Below are 26,389 nucleotides of genomic sequence, written 5' to 3'. Positions count from 1 at the left end.
TTCATCTGGTCCTGGAGACTTATATTCATTTAGATTAACAAGGTATTCCGGTACTATCTCTTTACTTATTCTGTGTTGAAATTCCCCTATTCTGTCCTCTCCATTATCTTCAAGTTGAGCACCCTTTGCCTTTTCTGAGAACACAGAGGCAAAGAAGGTGTTGACTAATGCCCCAATTTTAAAAAACCGGGGGCTTCAAGGTCTACAGAAATGGGTTTGGGGGCTACGCTCTCCCGATACCACTTTATCAAGTGCAGGCCTGCTTCTACATTTTTCAAATTGTGCATGGAAGTGAAAACTTTGGAAGTAGTGCTTTATGGCCTATGTTGGTTACGCTATTAGTTTTTATCAAATAAGCAGGCTTTTAAGACATGCATATTTGAAGGCTTTTAAAAATGTTTACAACAGCCAATTTGAGCATTGAGCAATGACTCTGTCAAAGATTATTGACCCGGGCATCAAGAAAAGATTACCATAAACACTAGGGAATAGTAAGGAACCTTCAACCTCCTCTGGATTTTAAAGGGCCTAGAAGCTGATGGAAACAATGTGGTGTAATGGTTTCAGTATTGGACACGGACTCTAGGCGATTAGGGTTTGAATCTTTGCTTGGTCATGGAAATCCATGACTTTGGAGAAAGTAACATTCTCTTAGCCTCAGAGGAAGGCAGAGGCAAACCCACTCTGAACAAATGTTGCCCAAAAAACCCACACACCTGTGATAGGTTTATTTTGGGTCACTGTAAGTCAGAAATGACTTGAAGGCACACAACCACAAAGATGTTTACAAAGCTTAATGGGTTCCATCCGGGAAGAACACCCCTATTTAATTTAATTTGTGTATTTATTTAACATCAGTATCTGGCCTTGCCTGACTGTGTTTTTCTGAAAGAGCAAGATCAAGCACACTATGTGCCTGGCAGGGTCATGGCTAAGTGGTGCATTTTCACTCTATGACCTTTGGGATTGCACTTTCTCCAGCAAGAAAGATTGCCTTCAAGGACCTTAGCAAGCAGTTTTTCCTTTCAATTAGCCACATTTTAAGCTCCATTCTTTCCCTCAGCTTGTTACTTTTTGCTTACTTTCATTGCATTTGTACTTTTCCATTAGCTTTTCCCAGTCCCAGCTGTGTGCAGACAGTGCAGTTCTATTTTTACTGTTGATTTAATGTTGATTTCAGCTGATCCTAATTAGAAATCCCAGCGTATCATGATTACAGTCTTGCTAGCAGCATGGTCAAATAGAAAAGAACAGTGGAAGTGAGCCTTTCTGCAATCTATTTTAGGGAAGAAATTTATTTTAGCAGCGGTGTTGTAACCCTAAATTCTATCTGGCATAGCTAACAGTAGTTGGAGAGAAATAAAATTAGGAGTGTTTTCAGGAACAGTGCTAATCATGCCTTTAGTTTAGAGCTTGGAAATTTTAGCTTTTGAGATGTCAGTTCCCAGAAGCCCTCAGTCAGCATGGTCTGAAATCATTGGAAATTACAGTCCAAAACAGCAGCTTTTCCAAGTTCTCGCTTATAGTACGTTTTCACTACCTGGCTATAGCAGTGTCATACTACCTCAAGTGCTATACTACCATACTACCTCAATGAAATCCTGGGATTTCTAGTTCACTCCCATGAACTATAATCCTGCATCCTTCTAGCAGAGAATTCAAAGTCTCTTTGCAAAACAATAATCCCAAGATTTCATAGGACAGAGCCAGTTGATGTGGTATTAAATGGATACAGTGAAGACACACGCTTAGATAGGTATGCATGGGCTTGAGAACATCATTCATGCAGACATGAAAATCCAAGGGAGAGATTTTCAAATCAAAGCAGTAGAGGCTGTGGGCACTGACTTCAGTGGAGCAGTGATTCCACTTAGGGATAGTCTGATATTTAAAGAAATTAGCCAGATTACTGAAATATTTAGGTAGCTCCTTTGTAGTTAGTGGTAGTGGTTTGAGCATTGGAATGTGACTCTGGAGGCCAGGGTTTGACCTTGAGCAAGATACACTCCCTCAGCCTCTGAACAAATCTTACCCACAAAACCCCATGATAGGTTTGCCTTAGAATCACCGTGAATCAGAAACCACTTGAGGGTACACAAGAACAGCACTGAAAGCGACATGGTGCACCACTGACATTAGAGCTGTCACACTTGTCCTGAATCTAATCAGTTTTTTTCCCCTAATCTGGCACCCTCTGAATATGTCAGACTGCAACTCCCAAAATCCCTATTCTTCCCATGTAGGGTTTTTTTTTCTTTTAAGACAATATAGAAGTGTAAAATCTGATCTAAACCTCATTTGTAAAACCCAACTCTGACTCTTAATTCTGTAGTCTTCTCTCTCTTTTCCCCCCATCAAGGATCTGATCTTAACATCTGTATGACTTAATGAGGTTGGCATAAAGCCAAGAAGTCACTGGGTTGTTGAATATTTGTCTGCCAACCAGCTGCTAATAGCACAGAGCCTTTGGAAGGAAGCTAGATGGAAATGCTGCAGAAAACTAAAGCTGTAAAAGGAGCAGACTCCTTCCGCAAGGACATTTCCTTCTCTTAATTCACAATGTTAATAACTGTGTGTGTTGTTCAGTACTTTTCTTCCTACAGTTTTGTTCCAGATCCTCTGGGCAGGAAGAGTCTTTTTTGTAGTTTTTTGTGGGTTTTTTGGGCTATGTGGCCATGTTCCAGAAATGTTTCTTCCTGACGTTTCGCCACCATCCGAAACGTCAGGAAGAAACTTTTCTGGAACATGGCCACATAGCCTGAAAAACCCACAAAAACTATGGATGCCGGCCATGAAAGCCTTCGACTTTACAGTCTTTTTTGGTTTTTTGCTGTCCTAGTTATTGGGAAATTGTCTTCTGACATGTAACAGGCAGCAATAAATGTGAGGCATTCTATTTGTGTATGCAAGTCCCCAGGAGCTGAATCAAGGAGGCACCATTAGGTTATCCTCACACAGAGAAAAATGTTATCATTTATATGCTCATCTTTGTAACCATTTGAGACCCAACCTTGAGTCAAAGAACTCTGTTCTGTTTGAATCCAATGAGTTGGATGGCTTAATTTACCACAGACCAAATATCAGTGTGGAGATACATTGTAACTAGAAATTTTCACATAAATCAATAAGTGTTAATTGCCTGCATGATGTCTCATGTGTTCATAGCCATTAATCCAGTTAGAAAAATTGCTTTTATGGACATGCTTTGGATTATTTAATCTCCCCTAAAAGTAGGGATAGCTTTAAAGAATAATTTCCCCAAGAAATTGTATTTGACAAAAATCACATTAGTTTGTTTAAAATGTGAGATCATGCTCCTCTTACTGGAAGGGCTCTATGCCATATTTTAATATTTTTTTATTGTGAAATCAGCTTATCTGAAGTATTACTGGTTGTTTTTGCTGAGATCTACCTCTGGTTTTCTGTTATTAAATTTAAATGAGATTGTACAGCAAAGCCAGACTCCTGCAGCATAATTGGTAGGATTTTAAGACCTTGCTGTATGCTTATGTCACTTCCTAACACCGAACACCTCACATACAGCCTGGAAAAGAGTAAAGCCCCTAAAGCACCATAGAGTGTGAAGTCAAAGGCTTTCATGGCCGGCATCCATGTTTTTTTGTGGGTTTTTCAGGCTATGTGGCCATGTTCTAGAAGATTTTCTTCCTGATGTTTCGCCAGCATCTGAGACTGGCATCTTCAGAGAAAGCATAGAGTGGTTTGTAGGCTGCTGTGAAAGCATTTCTGAAGAGTGGGATAGTGGTACCTCAGGATACGAATTACCCAGCTTACGAATTTTTCGGGATACGAATAAATCCCATAGGGATTTATTGTTTCGGGTTACGAACGTTTTTTCGGGTTACGAAAAAACGCCGGCGCTGTTTTAAATGGAGCCGCGGCAGAGCCGCGGCTTTTTTCCCCATTAGCGCCTATGGCAATTCGGGTTACGAAGGTTTTTCGGGTTACGAAATTAGCCGCGGAACGAATTAATTTCGTAACCCGAGGGAGCACTGTACAATAATGAATGAATGACTGACTGAATGAATGAATGAATGAATGAATGAATGAATGGAGTGGCAGCTGGTGGCTTCCATGCCAGTGGCAGATTCATTTTTATTTTAGACTGAATTTTAAAGGAGCTGTGCAAGCTGTTGAACCTATCTTAGGGAGAGATCTCTTAAAGTCCAACCTAAAATCAGGAGTGGATTCACCAGTCCATTGACATGGAAACTACCACTGCCCTTAAACCCCATTAGTTTTTAAAGAACATTCACCAGAATCCTAGATCTGTTCCAGTGGACCCTTCATATCCACTAAGATTTGGTTCCAGGATCCCCCATGGATGCTTAAGTCCCATTATATACAGTGGGGTATTAAAATTGTGTCCCTTTCATAAAATGGCAAAATCAAAGTTTGCTTTTGAGATTATTAAATATTTTCAAGCCATGGATGGTTGAATCCATGGATGCAGAATCTGTGGATACAGAGGGCCAGCTGTAGTTAAAGAGATCATTATGCAAAGGGACCTAGTAGCACCTTTGAGACTAACTGAAAGAAAGAAGCTGGAAGCATGAGTTTTCATAGGCTTGAGCCTACTTTATCAGCTTCTTTCTTTCAGTTAGTCTCAAAGGTGCTACTAGATCCCTTTGTATCTTGAATTTGCAGGCTAACACAGTTGTATCTTTGAATTCTGCCATGGGGACGATCTTATCTAATCCATCAAGTTGTTTTTAATGATGTTTTAGTTAATCGTTTGGAATTGCTTTTTTGTTTTGTTTGTTTGTTTGTTTTTTTATTTATATACCGCTATTCCAAAGATCATAGTGGTGAACAGCAAGTATGCTAATTAGCAAGTAAGCTAATTTGCCCCCAACAGTCTGGGTACTCATTTTAGCTCCCTCCTCGGAAGGATGCAAGCCTGAGTCGAGCTTGGGCCCTTTTGCTGGTCTTGAACTCGCAACCTTGTGGTTTTGAGTGAATGGCTGTAGTACAGGCATTTAACCACTGTGCCACCAGGGCTCCATTTTTTAAAATCTAAAGTATAAGATTCGGATGTTAATTATTTAATTAACTGATGTAGTATTTTGCAATATTGAAATTTTGTGATTGGTTTTAAATATATATTATGCGAATGGCCTTTGGCTTAAGCATTAATAAACTTATATTACAGGACAGGAATCTTTGAATTCTAGTCAAAGAGATGTAGCTAAGTAACTTCATCTGGACCCCCATCCTCAGTATGTCTTAAAAGTCCTCTGCCAGAATGGCTGAAGGAGGTCTGTTCAGCTTCCAGCTTCCACAAGGAAGGCTATGTTTCCATCCTTCTCCCACAGGGTGGGATGGCATTTAGGCAGGTTTCCAATAAGGCTATGGTGCATTACAGACCACCTGAAAGCGGTGGTCTGCCACCGCCTCCATTTCCACCACCAGGAAGCCTCAACCTCCAAATGGGGAGGCTTCCCGGCGGTGGAAAAAGAAGCCGCAAAAAGCAGCTTCTTTTCGCACCGCGCATGCGACACACGACTGCGCAAATGGCGCACTCGTGATGTTGCAAGGCAAGGGCGACGTGCTCACACTAAGTGTCCAGCATGTAAAAATGGCACCGCCATATGTATAGGGCGCCATCATTTTTACGCCCTCATCACGTGCTAGGGGTGAGGCCAGTATGGACGCTAGGCCCTCGGCCAACCCCTAGCACGTGACGAGGGCGGTGCAAAGGCCCGTCTAGAACGGGCCTATGTAATCTTACTGAATACAGCTTAGTTACATATCCATAATTCTAGATTATGAATCTTTAACTGTAATACTGGATCCCAGCCATTATTTTATCATCTTCAGTTAGATACAACTTTTGCAGAGTTGGTAGGTTTTTCCATAGTATCATAATAGTTGCATCTGGACAGAATGAGAATGAGCTGGATGATCCCCATGCTTTCTCCTCTATACCTCTAGCACAACTACAGGGAAGAAACAGTAAGCTTCTGATTTACAGCAATTTGGTCTCAATCCTAAACTCTGGATAATTGATAAGGCTCCCTGGAGTAAAGTCATAAGTCATGGTTTGAAATTGGTTTGTCTTCAGAGCTTGGAATCCTTACTTCAAATAGCAACAGGTTACTCGCTAAGGTTTGTTTGTGTTTGTTTTTATGAGTAACGTGTTATTTGTATGTAAAAAGTAACTTAATGGCCTGAATCCTGTTCCAAAACTATGCTACTGAAAAAATTGTTGCTATAGCCATTGCACACTTTCTCAGAGGTTGCATGTGTGATCCCTAGCATAAGCCAATCATTTGAGAAGCAAGTGAAGAGCTCTTCTCTCTCATTTTTGAGCTAGTGGGTGAGGAGTCAATCAACTGTTGCTTAATGGGTGAGCTATGGCTGTGATCACTAAGCAACTGGTTGCTTAGTAAGGGATCCATCACAATTATGCTTGTATATTTAGTCAAACATCCTCTGAATAAATCTTGCCAAGAAACCCCCCCCCCATGGTAAGTTCATCTTAGGGTTGCCGTAAGGCATGCAACAACAATATTTATGTTATGCTAAAAGTGCACAGGATCATGGAGCAAGTATTATTAATGTATCAACACCAACATTATTTTTTGCAGGGGGGAGGTGATGGCCAACTACTCATTTTCTCCAAATTTTTGCAACAATGAGTGAATACTACTGGTCATAAGGGGGGGGGGGGGGCTAACACACCAAACGCTTCTCCAAACTGTTTAAAATTAATGGCATTGGCCAAGATCCTAACTGAGCTGGAGTCACATAGTTATGAATAATCTAAGAAATTAACTCCCAGAACCCACTTTAAATTTGAGGGAATCACTCCAGGTCTGCGCCTTAAGCAAGTGAAGTGTTTTAGGATTATGCAAATAGGCTCTCACTCCCGGGGCTCAGGGATATTTAAAGTGCCCTGGTCACGAATATATTGGATATCTGAATGCAGAGCAGTTAAAGATCTATGGCCTGTTACAGACAGCCAAAATAAAGCTGCTTCGAGTCACAGCGGAGGTATGGTGTTTCAATAATGCACCATCCTAAGAGTCCAGAAGCCACACCAAAGCCATGATCCAGTCTTGAGCGTGGCTTTGGTGCGACTTCTGGACTCTTAGGACGCATGCATCATTGAAACACCATACCTCTACTGTGACTCGAAGCAGCTTTATTTTGGCTGTCTGTAACAGGCCTATAATTCTAGGTTATAAAATGATAAGTGCAATGCAAAATGTCAGCTGTGGTACCTTGTTACTGCAGAGTGGGAAAGAACAAATAATGACATTTTTAAAATGTATTACTTCTAAGCTCTAAAATCACATCTAAATTAGACTTTGTCCAGGTTTGGACATCACGATCACAAATATTTCTCCTTAGCCAACATGGTAATTATGCTGCTTGGGGATAACGGGAATTGCAGTCAAATGCTTTTGGAGGACGTCGGCTTGGGAGAGGTTGCACTAAACTTGAGGAAGGTTGCACTAAACTTAGTGTTAACCCCAAATGAGTCTGGAGTGCATTTAGTGTCATAGAGAAAAGTATGAACTTTGAAAATACTACAGCAACACCACCATTAGCTGAAATGTATTATTTAATTGCTTCTAGGGGTGTGTGTTCTAATTGTCTTTTCTCCCAGAAGCTATAGGTAGAATACATGGTGCAGCCAAAGAAGTTTTTCATTATCACAACATCCCTGTGAGGTGGACTAAGCAGACCCAAAATGGGTCAAGATAGTATGCATCATATGCAGAAATATTAATAGCAATATATAGAAAGATGGTGTTTTAAATAGTGAGTAAATACCATTTATCAATGTGGGTTGTTGCCACTGTGCCTTGGTTTACACAGAAGTCCTCTTTAAAGGGCTTCTGGAAGGTTGTTTTAAGAAAGATAGATATTGTTTACTGCTTTTACTAATTAAAAGGGTTGCTGGCACTCTTGTAAAAAGGCCATTTGTAGTTATGATGCATACTGAAAGCCCCCCCCCCCTCAAAAAAGTGGAAAGGGTCAATGTGGCAAGAGTTTATATTGCTTGGTAGCAACACAGAACTAATTAATACTGATAATCAGCACAGGGGAACTTGCTAAAACATTCCATCGCAAGAGAAGTGCAAGAGTTTGCTGATAAATATTGGGTGTCAAAGCTACATAGGACACTTTAAACCAAGAGTCATTGCCAAAGGCAGTTGTCAACCCTATTCATGACATAAATAAAGTCACTGTGCTTCCATCTTTTTTTCTTCTTCTTTATTTTGTTAAAAAAGCGGGCCAAAGTTAAAATGGAAAACTAATTGTTTAGAAAATCTGGCAAACATGTGGGCTGGATTCCTTCACTCTACATTTATTTAACCTTGTAGTCAATGTTTTCCATGGTTACTAAAAAAAAAATGCAAGAGACATCCAAGCTTCTTGCTCCTGAAATCAGCCAGTTGTTGCAGCTGATCTGCATAGAACCCCAAATTCTAAGACTGGGATAGGCCGCTCTACGGATGATTATTGAGGAGGCCTGGATTGGCCCTTACACTGTCCACAAACCAGGCCAAGCTTCATGAGAAGTTTAATTGCTGCAGCAATACAAATGGGAGTGCTTTATGGCAGGGTGTTGTGTAAACTTGACATTGGAAAGTGATGGGTGTATCTACCAGTGTTTGCAATAAAGTGCAAAGCATATGTTATGCCAGGTCTGAGAACCAGCATGGCATAGTGGTTTGAGTGTGGTACTGTAGCTCTGGATACCAGGGTTCGATTCCCAGCTCAGTGATGCAACCCACTGGTTGACCTTGGGCAAGTCACATGCTCTCAACCTCAGAAGAAAGCAGTGGCAAACTTCTGAGCAATCTTGCCAAGAAAACACCCATGATAGGTTCATATCTCCATAAGTCAGAAACAACTTCAAGGCACACAACAACAGCATCGCTCAAAGTGACCTTGATGCACCACTGACATTAGAGCGTGTAACAACAATGCCAGGTCTAAGGTCAATCTAGCCCTATGTTATCTACTCTCATTGGCAGCTACTGACTGTAGAAATTTTCCCCATCCTATCTCATCCCTTATTTTTCTAACTGAAGATGCCAGAGATTAAGTCAGGCACCTTCTCTGTTCAGCCATGGGCCTCCCCTTATATCCAGGCCCACTTTGAAGCTGCAGTCCTAAACACACTTATTAAGGAGTATGCCTCTGTGCCCAGCTGGCATTGAGTGTAGCCACACTTCAGAATTACTGTAAAGTAGTTCAACAACACTTTAACAGCTGTGACAGCTGGGATTTGTAGTTTGGTGAGTTACCAGAGCTCTCTGACAGACCAGGCTGAAAAACGTCACCAAACTACAAATGTCAGGATGGAACCATGGCAGTTAAAGTGGTATCAAAATGCTTTAATTCTACAGCATATGTAGACCCATTGAGAGATAAGGCTGAACCAAAGAGCACCTCCCAGGCTGCAAGGTTGTTCTCCCAAGGGGTTAGCAACACTACACAAAACAGAAGGAATACCAGTTATTTAGACCCAAGAACCACTGAGCCATACTGCCTCTGTCTTCTCAGGATTCCCTTTCAATTTGTTACTGTAATGAGGCACAGGTTGTTAGCATACTGATAATGTCTTACCCAAAATTCTTGCATCACTCCATCCAGTAGCTTCTTATAAATCAATCATTCCCAAACTGCTGTCTTCCAGATCTTTTGGACTGACTTCCATCAGTTGGAAGCTGCCGTAGTCCAAAATATCTGGAAAGCGTGAAGTCAAAGGCTTTCCTGGAGAGCATTGGGTTGGGAAAGGATGAATACAGTTTTTAAAAACATGGGAAGTAAGATAAAAGCCAGGGGGAGACAGCTTGTCATGTGAAACAAGTGCTACAGATCTGTGAAAGGACATTCATACCTATCTAACCTTTGGCAATAAACTTTCATGTTGGAGCAGAGCCACCATATCACTGTGCCTCCAAGCTCAACCCACAGAATCAGTGTGATATCACTTAGTGATCAAACAGAAAGGTGACAGTGTGATTTTTCTCCAAATAGAAATCAATCATTGAAGTGACCGATTTATTTCAGTGCCAAAGTAAGACCTGAAGCCAATTTTAAATGGGTCTCTCATAATCCGTTTCATCGAGGACTGCCTGCAGTTGAATTGCCATCACATGGTTCTACAGTGAGGGACCTGGTGAGTTTTTATGTCCTGATGGGGATTTGAACCCTTATCTCCACAGTGGTCAAAGCACTGCACCATTCTGGCTCTCTTTTGCTGTTTAGGGAGGGGCATTTAGAATTTTGAGCCAGAGAGCGTTGGTGCCTCTGACGAAACTACAAACCCAGATGAAGCCATGGTAGTTCAAGTGGAATCATAGTGGTACAATTGTGTAATGTGAAAAAGATCCAAAACCAATCCAATCTTGCAAGCACACATTTATCATATGCCTCATCCCTCACATTCAGTCATCTGTGGCTCAATGTTATTATTTGCCAAGATGAACAAGTATTAAGTACACAGGTGAACCTCCTTGAACTCTGGAGTTACATTTAAGTGAATTTGGCAAATATTAAATTGCATATTTGTCTACATTAAAATTATAATCTTGGTAGTACATATTACATGTGGACTGAGAAATAATCCTAAATAGATGTGGTAGTGATGAGATAGTGATGCTAATGTTTGGAATGTTCTGTACAAAAAATTCAGAATGACAAGATTCCAGTAAGCACTAATGAATTTCACACGAATGTCTATAAAATGTATAAACCCTGTGTTCCCCACTCCAACATAGACATAAGTAGAGGATTCATTTTAGTTAGCAAAATATAAGTACTATAATCAGCTTTAAGCAAATGTTTGCCTTCCCCATCTTCCAAGAAGGTGTTAATGAAAGATGAAGGGAGAAGGGGTTTTTTGACATTTCCAATCATCATCATCATTATCTTGTGTTTCTGGCATGGCTTGTTTGTTAGCATTGTTGTTGTTTTTTATCAAAATGGAATTCTGTAACTGAAACTCATCAACCCTGAGAACTCACTAGTGCAATCTTATTCCACTCTGCTCTGAATTGAGCCTGTCTATTCTTACTAAGTAGGGTTAACCCAGTAGGGCTTCTTCTAAAGGCAAGCAACTGCTTTCAGCACAAGGGTCAAATTTAGGGTGCATCTGCACTGTAGAAATAATGCAAATTGTCACCACTTTAAGTACTTGGATTTGTAGCTTTACAAGGTTGTTACCCTCTTCTGCCCAAGAGTTCTGGTTCCTCACCAAATTACAAATCCCAGGATTCCATAGGATGGAGCCATGACAGTTAAAGTGGTGTCAAACTGCATTATTTCTACAGTGCAGATACACCCTCAACTAATATGAAATGGGGGGGGGAGAGTAAAGTGGGATCAAAAATAGCTGCATATTTTAGCTTAAATTTCTTACTGCTACTGATTAAACCTTAGGATGGGGGAGGGAACCACTGAAAAGCTGAGAAATTATCAAACGATAGGCTCACCCGGGGGGGGGGGGGGGGCATCGGGGGAAGCTCAGAGGCAGGCCTGAAGCCTTGATGTTCCCCACTTGTAACTTACTCCAAGGTATGTGGGTACAGGATTTCAAGGATTCAGTCCTATACTCTGGGAATAGGTCTCATTGAAGCCAGCAAAATTCCTGACTGAGTAGGCAGGTGTGTCGTTGTCAAATGATACATTATCTAATTGAAAAAGAAACGGGGCTTGCTGTCCGCAGGCATCAAAAGAGAGGCTGGTCAAATTTCTGTTTTCCAGTGAAAAGAGGAAAAGGAATGTGCTTGGTTACATTAATAGTCCTCTGCACAGCAATCAATTTATTTTCTAAAGGTCAGAGGAAATGAACAAAGTAAATGTAAACTCTGGTTACTTTTTTATGATTGTCCTCCCAGCATTTTCGCTTAGAATTTATGAACTGATCTTCTAATATGAAACTGCAAATATTTTGAAGTAAAAACAAGTTCAAGGCGAAAAAGAAATATTGCCAGAAGGGGAGGGGAAAATAGTATTGTTGATAAAGAAAGGAAAAGAAAAAAACAGGTATTTTCAGAACTACAGTACTTCCATAATACTTGAACTGTCTTGGCTGCATCCTGTGAAATACCAGGCTTTGTGTTTTGGGAAGCCACTAGAGCTCCCTGGCTGAGAATACTAAGTACTTCATGAAATTACAGATCCCAGGATTCCATTGAATGGAACTATGGTAATTAAAGTGGAACCAAACTGAAATAATTGTGTAGTGTGAAAAAGTTCCAGGTTGGCTTCTTTTCCCACTATTGTTCGTCCTTGAATTGAGATATCAATAGTCTTGCACAGTTTAACGGATTAACAGTTTTCACTGGGTGATAATCAATTACATTCAGTCCTAATATAGTACCTTTCTTCCACTGCTGAGAACTGCTATCAGTGAGAACTGTATTTGGTGTCAGCTAAGGAATCTGGGGCTTAAATATATGCATGCAGTAAAAGTTCAGCTTTGAGACCCTAAAGTGCAGCCCCTGAAGCCACTGCACGCCACCCTGACCCCCCCTTTTTTTAAAAAAAATGCACTGCTATTCAGCCATTCTCTCTCTCTCTCTCTCTCTCTCTCTCACACACACACACACACACACACACACACACCGGATGTAAATGCAGTGGCTTGTTTCCTCCAATCCCCCAAGCCACCACAAACCTGCAAAACAAAACTAAAATTGGGCAAAAATCAGCCACAATAGCAAACAGAAGTGATTTTACATCATTTCCAGTACAGTACACCAGAATGGGAGCTTCTTCTGCAGTTATCCCCATTGCACATGTCGGACAGCTCCCTTCCCTACCACTACTGACAGCATGACAACAATTATTTATCTATGAAGTTATGCAGGTCTACTGTAATCAGTGCACACTTTCCCCTCAGCAGTATCTGTTCTAGTTTATCTATGCCATGCTCTCCAACTGTCTTGATTTGGCAGGGATCATCCAGATTAATCCTCTGTCATTCCATTTTTTCAGCTATTTTAAAAATGAACCAGTTTCTGTCTCCTTTTCCTCCCACTTTCTTTGTCCTTGACTTACTTCAGTTGCTGCAAATAGAGTTCAAAGCGCAGAAATAGTTTGCACTCAATTAACTTACCAGGGGAGAAGGTATGGATTCTTGTCCTTCCTAATAGTCTTCACCCAAAAGCAAAGTGCTATAACCTCCCCTAGTTTGTGTATTCTTACTCATTAGTAACTTCTGCCATCTTGACCACACTCTGATGTTGCTTCGCCACACACATTTCTTGTTTTCATCTGTGAAATCCTGGAGAGTGTGCTGTATGTTGTTCATGGGATTCTGATGAAATGTACCTTGAAGATGGGGAAAGGAAGAAGAAAGGGAAGCATGCTAATTTCTTCCCTCCTATATTGCCATTCTTATCCCTCTCTATATGGAAGGCACCAAGGATGGTGATGGCAGTAGTGAAAATAGAGTTAGCAGCCTCATCTTTGGTCTCCCCACTCATGTGTTCATTTTACTCATGATTGGAATACCTGAAAATGATTAGTTGCAAATGGATTGGTTGGAAGGGTGGTTTGCCTCAGGAACAACCACCATATTTCTCCCAGAAAGTATGAATTGGCTCTAAAAGGCATGCCAAAGTAGTGTTACATCATGGTGAGATGATCTGTTATTATTAACATGGAAAGTTGGCTCAGCTCAACACTGTCATTTGGCAAATCCAGTGAAATAACACTAGCAAATCTGCCACGTTTGGACTATTTGGAATTCAGTGTCAGCTTTTTTGGCATAGTTTAAAAGATACACAATATCTTATACTCTGCTTCCTGTTCTGGGATCTATAAAGGTCTCTTTTTGCATACAGAAATACAAAAGTTTGTGTGCTGCTTGATTTCTCTTTCTCCTCTGTTTCTGTTACTGGCAGACTTTGAGCACTTATTTTGACAGATCTCCACCCTGAAAGATTTATTAAGGAAGGTATTCTCAAATGGAAAGAGTTTTACTAAACATTGTTCTTTGTGATTACATGGGTGGTTCTCCTATTCTGTATCTTGAAAATGTAGCTGTATTTTAAGAAAAAAGGTGTCGTTTAGCAGTGCACCTTTCAGTGAGTTCTGCTCTTTTGGAGACTGTTGGTGTTTATCTCATAATTTTTTTTCTTCCAAATACTCCAGATATTCCACTCTGGTTGTACCAAAAGGTAATCTAGAGTACACAGCTGCTCTCACGGTTCCATTAACTGTCAGAAGGAAATACATCTATGTACATTTAAGTAGCAATATAATATTTTTGCATTTCATTCCCTACTGCATTAATATAGCAACCTAAACACATGTGCTTAATTTGCAGCCCTGTAAATTAAATATTTCCTATAATTAACTCTATTGGTTAGTCAATTAAATCTTTAATTAAAATTAAATCTGTTCTTTACAAGGTCCTTTTTAAAGCTGAGCCAGACTATTGGTTGATGTAGCCAGGGGTAGGCAACCTTTTTGAGCCGGGGGCCAGGTTGCTGTCCCTCAGACAACTGGGGGGCCGAAGCCAAAAAATAAATAATTAAATATTTTTAAAAATTAAATAAGTAAATAAACCGGGACAAATGTAAGACAAAATTTTCAAATGGAGGACACTTTTTTTAAAATGGAGGGCACACTAAAAATTTTGCTGATTTTTTAAAAAATGTTAATATAAATTCATGTTTCGGAGGCTTCTATAGACAATGGCCCCCCTTGCCCGCCGCTTGCCCCCCTTGCCTGCCTCCTCCTGATAGGCCAAAGGTCCCACGCCCTCAAGCGAGAGGCCAAAGGCTCCGGCGGCAATCGGCGGCAGGACTGGGCTGGGGCCGGTCCCAAGGCCTTGCCGGGCCGCATCCGGCCCGCGGGCCGCAGGTTGCCTACCCCGATGTAGCCATTGTACTGTACCATGATTTCCCAAGGTTCTTATGGGCATTTCACAGTTCTCTCCCACTTGACATAAAATAACCCCCACTAAAAACACATACATACACAGGGAAATGTGCAAAAAATGAAAAATGATAAAGGGGGAACACAATATGCTTATAGCCTAATACAGTTGTCCTCACCATACCCATGGCTTGAAGATATCCCCCCTCCCCGGAAAAAAAAATTCCCAAAAGCTAACCCTAATTTTCCATTTTACATAAGGGACACCATTTTACTGTACCATGGTACATAATGGGACTTGAACATCCATGGATTTTGGTATCCTGGGGGGGGGGGTAGTCCTGCAACAACCATTTCAAGCTAAATACAATAATATCCAGTGTTCCGAAAACAGTGATACCTTTATTAGGCCTAGTAAAAGTATCACTGTTTTTTGGATTTTGGATGTTACTGTACATACTTTGTTATATGGCCAACGCTGCTATACCTGGATATCTTTTCAGTTCAAGCTAAGTTCAAGTAGGCCTTTCACAGTGAAGGAACCACCTCAGAAAACTCCCTGGTATACAGTTTTGCCAAATTTTCTCAAAAACAACAGAATCTATAACAAAACTTCCTTAGTGTGATTTCTCAGAGCTTGAAAAAAAATATCCCCCCCTTTTTTTATAGTGGGGCTACTCCTTCTTTCCAAGTTTTAGTCTTTCATGGAAAAAGAAGGAAGGACACTTGGTAGTTGGTATAATATCATGGTTGATGAAAAGGCATGTAAAGTTTATCTCCCGGCACCTGTTTTTCCTCCAGAGGAAAGCCGCAGCCGCCAAACTGTGCGGCTTCCCTCTAGTGGAAAAAGAACCTGTGAAAAGCAGGTTGTTTTTACACCACAAGGGTGGCATAACAATGGTGGCATAACAATGCTGCCATTATTACGCCCTCATCGTGTGCTAGGATTGCAGGGCGTATGGGTGCTCCACCCCGAGGCAACCCTAGCACGTGACGAGGGCGTCACTGTTTGTACTGGGCCCGTTTGTACTGGGCCTTTGTATTCTGAGGCATTACTGAATGGGACCTTTCTCCATATCCCAGTGGTTGAAACCCCTAAAACATATGAGAGAGGAGGTTTTGACATACTTGAAATGATCTAAGTAAAGAAAGAGACTGAGAGCCAATATGGTGTAGTGGTTTGAGCATTGGACTATGATTCTGGAGAGGAGGGTTCAATTCCTTGCTTAGCCTAGAAAACACACTGGGTTACCTTGGGCAAGTCACACTCTCTCAGCCTCAGAGGATGGCAATGACAGCCTTCCTCTGAAGAAACTTGCCAAGAAAGCCCTGCAATAGGTTCACCTTAGGGTTTCCACAGATCAAGAAATGACTTGAAGGCACACAACACAAAGAAAGAGACTACTTTCAATTACAACAATGGTAATCAGCCATCAGGGATAATGTATTATTAAGATTTACTTAATAGGATGAGTTGCCCACATAATCTCTTTCTTTATCACATTCCACCTTTGTAGATGCGACATATGCTGTGGAAAGTTTAGGAACTGATTCTTGTAATTCTCTCTTACTACAGTCCTAGCAGGCAGCCCATACCTATGACTTCCACCCTCTTCATATACCTGTTTGAGCACATCTGGTACATTCTGAACCTTGCTGTCATGTTTTGTCTCCTTCTTGGCTGTCTTCAGTTGCTAAGGCTCATGTCCCACAGTCCTTTTTGGCTACTTGTTTTTAATCTGTAAAACATTCTATCAGCAGAGTTTACAATGGTGTTGGGTGAACCAATCCAAAATGGCACAGACAAGCTTGTTCCCATTAAGATTACTTTATTCTAGTGTGGTATAGTTGACAACTATTGCCTATTGTCTAAAAGGGGTTGGGCAAATTGTAATCCAGATGTTGTTGGACTGCAACTTCAATCATATGTAGCCAACATAGGCAATTATAAAAATGCTGGGAATTGAGTCCACCATCTGGAGGGCCATAACCTGACAAACTTGGTTCAACAGTCAGTCAAGAAGCTGTTGGTAGCACACCACTGCTAAAAAGGGGATGCAGTACTGCTCCATCCAAGGTTTGCATGCTCATGTGTTCTACACTGTGATTTTGAGGCTGTGGATTCAGTGTAGTTTGCACTTTTATGCACCAGTGAAGCAGTGATGTTTTGTTTTGTTTTCACTCCACCTTGTTAACCATTCCGTTGTTTTCTACAGATTTCCAAGCCATTTTACTCAGTCATAAGGATCAGCAAAGAATGGTGGCTAGATTAATACTGCATACCAGATTCCATGCTTGTGCACTTAAATTATGGGTGTGCAAACTACACATAGTTCTGTCTATGGGAAGCTGACAATGCTCTGAATATGGGACATTCAGGACTTATCACAGCCACCTCAGCCAGCTGATTCTGGGAAAAGGAGGAAATAGTAAGGTGCTAGAGGACAGATCGGTGTGTCTCACAAGGACCAAGTCTGCCTTGAACCACCCAATAAGATTCAAAGCATGGTCTGGTGAGAGTCTGCACATGGAGTGGAGAAGGTAGACATCATACGGTCTTTTAAACTGCTTGGGCTGCATCTTCTAAACATTGTCATATTAATATTATTCCAGAAAGCAGTGTTTTGGTAGTGAAGAAAAGCAGAGATCAGCTCGTTGCTGTACAGCTTAAAGTTGCTTCTGACTACAAGAACTTTTGTCATTGTTCAAGAGGACAGAGATTGGAATCAAAGTGTTGATGTTAATGCTATTTGTTTTAAAAAAGTCAAAGAAGAGTGTAAATTCCCTCATTTCCCAGCAAATTTTAATGTCATTTTGAGGGTGTTTTTCCAGAAGCGATATAGGGGAATATCACTTCCGTTTGCCACATTGTTCCCTCTCCTTCACTACCTTTCCTGTTGTCTTTGCCATAGTTTTTCACCCCTGTCAGGTGGTAGCAACTTTGAAAGGCAACAAGAGCAACAAGAACAGGAGGGAAGAGCTGTGTTGCCTTCTGGTATACAGAAATGCATAAGAGAGCAGAATCAGCAGAGTGAGAGGAGGGGGGAAAGAGGGTATGGATTAGGGGAGATATGAAGAAGGAAGAGTGGGGTTTTCTTCCACATTTTTCTACAGTGTCCAGCCTATCTTGCTTTGCATTTTCAGTGATGGTCTACCTCCTTTTTTGGGGTGGGCGGGATGCAGGCAGCTGTGATTTGACCTTCAAAACAGGAGAGGATTAATGTTTTGTTCCTGCTTGACACATTTCAGTTTTGCTGATATTACTTGGCTGAACTCCTTTTTTATTCTTTTGGCTACACTGCATTTGTTTACATGGTAATCCCCCCCCCCCCATTTGTGGGCTCTACAGTATTGTAGTGATCATCGTGAAGAGAAAGACTGGGGTGCTGGTTGCTTTTTTAAGAGTCCCTGTTGGAGGTTTGGGGAGCTTAACTTGACATTTCTTTGTTACTGGGTTTGGTGGCTGAAGTACTGGAGTAGGGGGAGACTTCACTTAGGTTCTCTGTTAATTGTGCTCTCTTGCTCCTATCTCTCTTAGTATTATTGCCACTGAAGAGACTTATTCTTTTCTGTATGTATGTATGTATTTTCAATCTCACACATTCCCTTTCAATGAGTGGGTAGGTGAGAAATTAGGTTTTCATAACAGCAACAACAAAACACACACACAAACCATGCAGATCTTTTCTTCTCACCCAAGCTCAAAGACCAGGGTAGGTGGGAGTAAAATCATGAATGGGATGCTTCACCCTCACTCCAGAAGGTTTAGTTTATTAATGCAACTCAAATTGTTGTTGTTGTGTGTTTTCAAGTATGGCAACCCTAAAATGAACCTATTGCAAGGTTTTCTTGGCAAGATTTGTTCAAAGGGCATTTACCTTTGCCTTCTTCTGATGCTGAGAATGTGTGACTTGTCCAAGGTCGCCCAGTGGGCTTCCCTGGCTGAGCAGGGATTTGAACCCTTTTCCCAGGGTCATACTGTAGTCCAACACCAAAACCAGTACATCACACTGGATCTCGGTGTAACTTAAATACCAACTTTGAATTAACACAAGTGTAATAAATATCCCCTTTGTCAGTGTAATTTTGACAAAATGTCAATGTAAACTATTTTTAAAAAGAGTTTTTTAATGGAAATACAACATAGTTGCATTGTTTCAGTAATTAATGATTGCAGCCCAGAGAGGCTGCCTTGAGTTGAGGCTGCTTCCAGATGTGCCTGAAATAACACAGATGCCTCAGTTGACATTAGCATGGAGAGCATCAATTCTTGATAGGACTGCCCACTGATGTTTTGATCAGAACTTGGAATAATTTATAAAGCAAGCCAGTTCTTTTATTCATTACTTTGATCACCCAGCAGGTCATATACATGCTGCTCTTACTGCAGAAAGAAAACTTGCTGAGATACTCATTACTAAAAAGTGTGTTGGCTCAGTCTGTTGCTACTGGTCTGTTGGGGGGGTGCTCTCTGGTTCCCCCCAGGGCCATTTCAGATGTTATACTTTGGAAATTCTGCAAAAAGACAAGCAGCTGTAGCTTGAAAGAGGTCAGATTAAGCTAGCACATACTAGTAGCATTTACATTTCTATACCGCTTCATAAAGAACGTAGCACTCTCTATTTGGTTTACAGTCTGTATGCCAATTGCCCCCAACAAGCTGGGTACTCATTTTTCCAACCTGCAAAAGAATGGAAGGCTGAGTCAACCTTGAAGCCCTAGAATCAAACTCACAATGTTGTGGCTGTAGTAATAGCATGTAACCACTGCACCATCAGACACTCATTGAGGAATAACTGGCAGACTTTCCATTCCATAGGAAGTAGTGAATTACCGCCATGGATGTTGCAAGCAAAAAAGATAAATGCATTGCAGGTTGTTGTTTTGTTGGGGAGGGGGAGGCTCGTTACCAAAGTAATTTGTTGGGGGAAATTTTCTAGCTCTGCTTTTGATTCCCTACCTGGTTTGTTATGTCCACCACCACAACATTTGGGTGAATTTTCTTGGGTTAATTATCTGTAGCTGATTTGTTTTAATATGGTATTGTGAATTATGTAATTATTTTAAGGAACCCCCCAACCCACACACCCCCAAATAAAGGTATGATTTCAAAAACCAGCCTACTGATGTAAATTGGAGCTTTAATTCCATCAAGTGTGCTGTGTTGTTAACGTATTACTGTCAGGGATTATGTTTTGGTTTCCTTCAGTTAGCTACATCATCTGCGGTCTTGTATATGTACAAAACATCCCCAGTGGTACTTAACTACAGGTATCATAAACACTCTGTTCTTATTAACTGCTATGTTCTTTGCATAATAACTACTCTGAGGCAACAGGTTATTTATATGAGATTGAGTTTCACTGGGGGAAATAACTCCCTGCTGACCAAGGCACTAGTTTATGCACTGAATATGGTAAATGAGGGTGTTCCTGGCAAGTTCTGATTTATGCACAGCATGAAAGCATGGCCCCTCAGATATTGATAGACTGTGTCTAGCATACCTAATGGTGATTTGGATTGTGGAAACTGAAGCCCAAAAACATCTGGAGGACCACAGTTGCATACCCTGTCATACAAGAAAGACAAAGATGTTATTCGAGTTAACAAACAGTGCAATTATGCATTTACACATGGGGTTGTACTGCTTTAAACTTCACAGTATAGATGGACAAATCTACTGGGGATTTTTAGCCTTCTGACCCCAGCCAGATATTTGAAGCCCCTGACCCCACCCCAGATCGCTTCCCATAAATGGTACAAAGCCAGCCTCAGTCTCTTCCCCTCCACAATCTAATATGCCAGAAACAGAAACCAAAACTTTTGGATTCATTTTCACTTGTTTGCCAGTCAGTTTATGGGGGGGGGGGGGTCCACCCCACTGGAAAGGATAGGGGGCAACATTTGGCCCCCATGATCTCTTCAGTTGCCCAGTCATGCTGTACATGATATGTTTACCTATATCTCCCTAGCTGATTTACCCCAGCTGATTTTTTGCTGAACAATCTGCTGTTAAAGCTCACAACCACACCAGGGTCAGATCCCTCCCCCCCTCCAATTACTTTATGAACAATGCAGTAGTAAAAAAAAAAAGTCCAAACTTGAAGATTTTCAGGAAAAATTGTGGTCCAGATATTAAAATTTTACAGAGAAACAACACAGAGCAGGAACACTAACATTTGAAAACTCGGTTCAAAATCATCACTTTGTACTATGGGCAGCAAGAATTTGGATTCAGTGGATTCAAAGTAGAGGAAAAGAGATCCCACTTAAACTTTAGGAAGAGCTTCCTGAGAGTAGGAGCTGTTTGACAGTGGAACATGCTTTTTCAGAGTGTGGTGGAGTCACCTCCTTTGGAGGTTTTTAAACAGAGGCTGGATGGCCATCTGTCAGGAGTGCTTTGATTGTGAGTTCCTGCATGGCAAGGGGATGGACTGGATGGCCCTTGAGGTCTCTTCCAACTCTATGATTCTATAAGTTCATCAAGGTTTATTTTGAGGATTGTAACGGTCAGGAAGACATAAAAATATTGCTGAATGTTGAGTCAACATGTAGGTAAACCCCATTATTCAATGACTCTCCTTTAGTCAAGAATAACAGCAGGATTTAGGCCTATATTTCCTGATAGGCATATCAGATTTATGAAGTAGCATGTTTTTTTTTAATCTGAGGTTTACAATTCATTTTATAATGTATTATTTACAATAAATAGCACACTCATGATATTCAGGAAAAACAACAACATTGTATTTGTGTGGGTGTTTATTTGCTGGAATTAGCAAATATCCAGCAGTAACACATAACTTAACACTAAAGATTGTTTGTTTTGCCACAGCCATGTTGAAAACCAAGCACACCATTTAAGAGCAGGTTGGTTTAAAGTAGCTAAACCAAGTAAACAGAATTAAAAACCTTGACAGTGTTGCTATTTTTTCCTTCCTTTCAGAAAACCCCTACAGCACATGCCATGAAGGAAGAAAATTTTCTTCGGCGCAGGTTCTCGCTCTGTCCTGCCGCATCTACTCCTCAAAAAATAGATCCTCGCAAGTTGACTCGGAATCTGTTTTTTGGGGCAGATAATGAGATCTACCCAATCAGCCCAGGTCAGTGTGTGTTCCTCAATGGTTATAATTTAAAAGTTTAATTTTACCTTTGCTAGTTGTTTATGTCACAATTATTACCATTACATTCAGTGATGTACGGGAATTATGATTGATGAATAACATTAGTACAAAAAATATTCTTAAGGATTGTGTATGGTGTGTTATGGGAGGAGGTCAATGAGGGGGGTTGACATCATGAGTTGCCATACTGGATGATGCCAACCCTAGTGATGCCACTGTGGACATCCTGTTTCGTAAATCTATACCTGCTTTCCTAAGCCTTTCAGCTCTTCCACACTGAAGAAATAAAGCAGTCTGACCACTTTAACTGTCATGGCTGTATGATGTTTTCTAGTTTGGTGAGGTATTCAGCCTGGTCTGTCAGAGATATCTGGTGAGTCGCCAAACTACAAAAATCCCAGGTAGAATAGAGTCATGGCCATTAAAATGGTATTGAAGTGCTTTAATTTTGCAGCGTGGATACACCCACTGTTTTTTCATAGCTGGCTACATTTAATGGATGTCATGGGATAAACAAAACTGAAGCCTAACATTTCCCCATTCCAGGCCTGGTCTCAATACCCACCATAGTGATAGGGGCAAATGCCAGAGTATTATTAGGGGCCACTGCATGTGTTGCAAACCTTGTATGGAAAGTGTGCGTGCGTGCGTGTGCATACTGTCATTATTAGACTGAAGGAATCAGTCAATACCATATAGATGAATCCTAGAAATCCCAATGGGGCTAGTTTGGTTGGTATCATTTCTGGGGAGCTCTATTAGCTGTCTAAATAAGGTGCAAGTATTCCATATGCTTTGTCTTCAGTAACGACAGTTTTTTCCAGAGATTTCAAGAAGTCCTATTAGCCCTGAAAACAAGGTTCCTACACCCTGTATTGTTTGCCTTCCAGTCATTTCCAACTTAAGGCAACCCTAAGGCGAACCTATTTTGGGTTTTCTTGGCAAGTTTCTTCAGAGAGGGTTTGCTATTGCCATCCTCTGAGGATGTGACTTGATCACAGTCACCCAGTAGGTTTTCCTGGCTGACCAGAGATTCAAATCCTGTTCTCAAGAGTCATACTCCAACACTCAACGCACTATACCACACTATTTTCATCCCCAGAATGTCCTTTTCTTTTCTTTTTTGCTTCCTACAACTATGGCAAATTCAGCAGGTGTGCTCTGGAGGGGGTCATAGGAATCAATATGGAGATTGCCCATCTCTAGTCCAAAATAAAAATCAAATAGCAAGAAGAGAATCCGATACATCTTCAACATTGAAAAGCAAAACATTCAACTTTTAAATGTAGCCATTCTCCTTTGAGTAAAGGAAGCATGTTGCTCATTCTTCTGTTGCCATACATATAATGTAACATTATTTCTAAGGTGCTTTGTCTCACATGTATTATCTCCGTGATTTTCTCAACAGAACTGAAACTAGTCCAGTATTATTAATCCCTTCTAAATGGCAGAGTAGAGATAGTGGCTCTTCTGGAATCTTAATAAGATATGATATTGGGAAATGGATGATTTTCCCCCCTGCTGTCTTTAGAAAGATTGGTAGGATTTGCTGAGAAGGGGAGAAAAACTGATCAGGACCATAGCACTGGTTGTGGATGTGATCTTCTCACACCACACAACATTTAACTAGTGATGATTATGCATATTTGTCCCATGGGGGGAAATACATTGGGGAGTGATTTAAAGCAAACAAGCATTGCTTCTGACAACCCTATTCTGTATCTCAGGAGGATGCAGTTAAATCAAATATATATTTATTGGCATGATTAACAAGCACAACTTTATAAATATGTTATCAAAACGTTTTGGCTTCTGCCTTCTTCAGGTGCTCAAAATAAATTTGTTTGGGAATCACTCCCCCTTCTCTCTGAGGCTGCTGCCACACTGCAGAATTAATGCTGTTTGACACCGCTTTAACTGTTATGGCTCAATGCTATGAAATTCTAGGATTTCTAGTTTATTGTGGCACTGCTGTTCTCTGACAGAGAAGGCTAAATATCTCACTAAACTGCAAATCCTAGGATTCCATAGCATTGAGCCAAGGCAGATCATGTGGTGTCAAACTACATTAATACTGTAGTGTAAATGCATCCTCAGGGCCCATTCACATTACAAAAAAAATCGGTTCTGAAACCGATTCAATCACGTGAAGTTCCTACTCACCCCGAATCTCACACAAGCGAATCCGGGGCTTGCACACCCGTTCCGTGTTAAATGGCCCCTAGCGCGGTTCTTTTGAAATCGGCGCAAATACCGTTTCTTTTTAAAAACCCCGGGTCCTGGGAATGAGAACTTTGGCCTCGTTCACGATCGAGGCAAATTGAGGGAGGGATTTAGGTCAGAGGGTGGGCCAAAGGGCAAGGCATTTCCTCCCCTCATCGGAGGGGAGGGGGGGAGGGGAAAGAGCCCTGGGAGAAGGGAGCAAGGGAAGGCATTCTTAGGGCCTCTTTTCCCTGCATCCCCTGCCAAAGCCCTCTGTCGCTGGGCATTCCTTCCCTTGCAGGAGGAAAAAATCAGGTCATGAACGCGAGCTCATGTCAGGCAACCCCCCCCCCCCTTTTCAAATTCAAACACTTTTTTTTGAGCGAACATGCGCCATGGTTTATATTCCAGAGGCAGATGGAGCTAGGCTTGCACTTGGATATCCTTGGATCTCCTTGCTTTCTGCAGAGGGAGAAGCTACAAATGTTGCAAACAATCAATGTTACATTTTTACCAATTTTTTTGAGCAAATATGCGAATGATTGTCTTCTTGAGCAGATACAGCAAGGGAGCAAAGGGAAAGCTAATGTTGCTTTAAAAGCATAAAAAATGCATGGCAATCCCATCCTCTGCCTGGGACAGGGGCAGATCTGACCCAAAAGCCCACAGTTATTAAAGGGAGAAGAGAGAGAGAGAGGGGCATCTCTCCCCTGCTTCAGCCGCTGAAACCCCTGTGCCTGGCTCTTTAAAAAGGGGGGAGGACACTTCCCCCGATGCCTGCAAACGTCACCATGACGATGCTTGATTGGCAGCGGCCAATCTACAGAATGCATTCGATTTCTGTCAAAATGCATTCGATTTCAATTTGTAGTGGGCACTTGCTAACGGCAGCAATTGGGGGAGGGCATCCGGATCATCCCAGTTCCCTCCATGTCTTTACCCAGTATGAATGGGGCCTAAGTCTCTCACCTCCGTGTCTGTGTCTCTCTCTGTGTGTGTATATATACACAGTGGCCTGCACCACATGCAGATGCTTTACGCAGCTTCCTGCAGGGAGAACAACAAATGGCACGAGCATAGGCGGATTTTCCTTACATGGGGGGATCTAGATCCCCGCATAAGGAGAGGGCCCTGTGTGTGTGTGTATGTACACATTCAAGTTCTGATAAAGTGGAACTGGAAAACCAATATACAGAAAAAGGCTAACTCTATTTGCCTTGCTCCATTTCTGCCCTGATGGATTCTACACCCCTGCCAAGGTGCTTTTACATGTTTGTTTGTTTGTTGTTGTTTGTTTGTTAATTGGGGAAAGTCCAAACCCATGTAGTTTTTCATATGAGTACTAAGTCAAATTCATTGGTATGGGGAAATGGAGAGAAGAGAGACTTCCCTGTTTCCATTTCTTGTGTGTGTAACTATATCCTACTCTTCAAAAGAATTCAAAGCAATGCCCAAACCAACAAAAAAATAAAAATCATCCATTTAAAAAAGAGAAAAGGTTACAAATAATTTTTAAAAACAGAAACACGGAGCATAAAAAAGCAACTAATCGTATAATAATAAATTGACAGCACACTCAAAAGAGGGAGGGAGGCTCAATCTGGTTTTGTAGCCCCTGTACTACATACATGCAACCCCATGCCAGCTACATCTCGACATTCCCAGTTTTGTTTTTGCTTTTTATTTTAAAAGGCCTCATGCCCACTAGGAACCATGGCCTTATTTGGCATGTTTTGGGAAACCCCACCCCCACCTGTTTTCGGACTGGGTTTTGTTGTTGTGTGTGTGCCTTCAAGTCATTTCTGACATAAGGCAACCCTACTGAGGGCTTCTGACAAGTTGCTTCAGAGGGGCTTTACCATGCTTATCTGAGGCTGAGAGAGGTGTGACTTGCCTAAGGTCATCCTGTGGGTTCATGGCCAAGTCTTCAGATAAAGGTGGGAAATAAATATTTTAATAAACAAATATAAATAAAGAGCGTATGGGAGGTTCACCAATACACAACCAAAACGAGCACTTGGCAGCTACTCTACTAACATTCTGTGCTGGTCTATACATCGCCTGTTACAGACAGCCAAATAAGCTGCTTCGAGTCACAGTGGAGGTTTGGTGTTTCAATGATGCATGCGTCCTAAGAGTCCAAAAGTCGCACCAAAGCCACCACTCCAGCCCTTGGACTGGAGGAGTGT

At 41.3% G+C, this 26,389-nt stretch overlaps 2 protein-coding genes across 2 annotated transcripts in view; one reads left to right on the top strand and one right to left on the bottom strand.

The window, feature by feature from the left end:
- LOC121919983 (basic salivary proline-rich protein 1-like) overlaps positions 1 to 21,892 on the bottom strand; it is a 122,728-nt gene extending 100,836 nt beyond the window's left edge. The window contains exon 1 of the mRNA XM_042447049.1: positions 21,821 to 21,892. Within this exon, the coding sequence (XP_042302983.1) occupies positions 21,821 to 21,843 (23 nt within the window). The 5' untranslated portion in view covers positions 21,844 to 21,892. The remainder of the gene's footprint in view (positions 1 to 21,820) is intronic.
- OSBPL5 (oxysterol binding protein like 5) overlaps positions 1 to 26,389 on the top strand; it is a 358,346-nt gene that overhangs the window by 244,053 nt on the left and 87,904 nt on the right. Inside the window, exon 2 of the mRNA XM_042447041.1 lies at positions 21,821 to 21,977. Within this exon, the coding sequence (XP_042302975.1) occupies positions 21,821 to 21,977 (157 nt within the window). The remainder of the gene's footprint in view (positions 1 to 21,820; positions 21,978 to 26,389) is intronic.

This window comes from Sceloporus undulatus, chromosome 1 (genome assembly GCF_019175285.1).
Source record: "Sceloporus undulatus isolate JIND9_A2432 ecotype Alabama chromosome 1, SceUnd_v1.1, whole genome shotgun sequence".
Lineage (NCBI taxonomy): Eukaryota > Metazoa > Chordata > Lepidosauria > Squamata > Phrynosomatidae > Sceloporus > Sceloporus undulatus.
The sequence above is the reverse complement of the archived record's forward strand: the minus strand, read 5'-3'. Positions and strand labels throughout refer to the sequence as shown.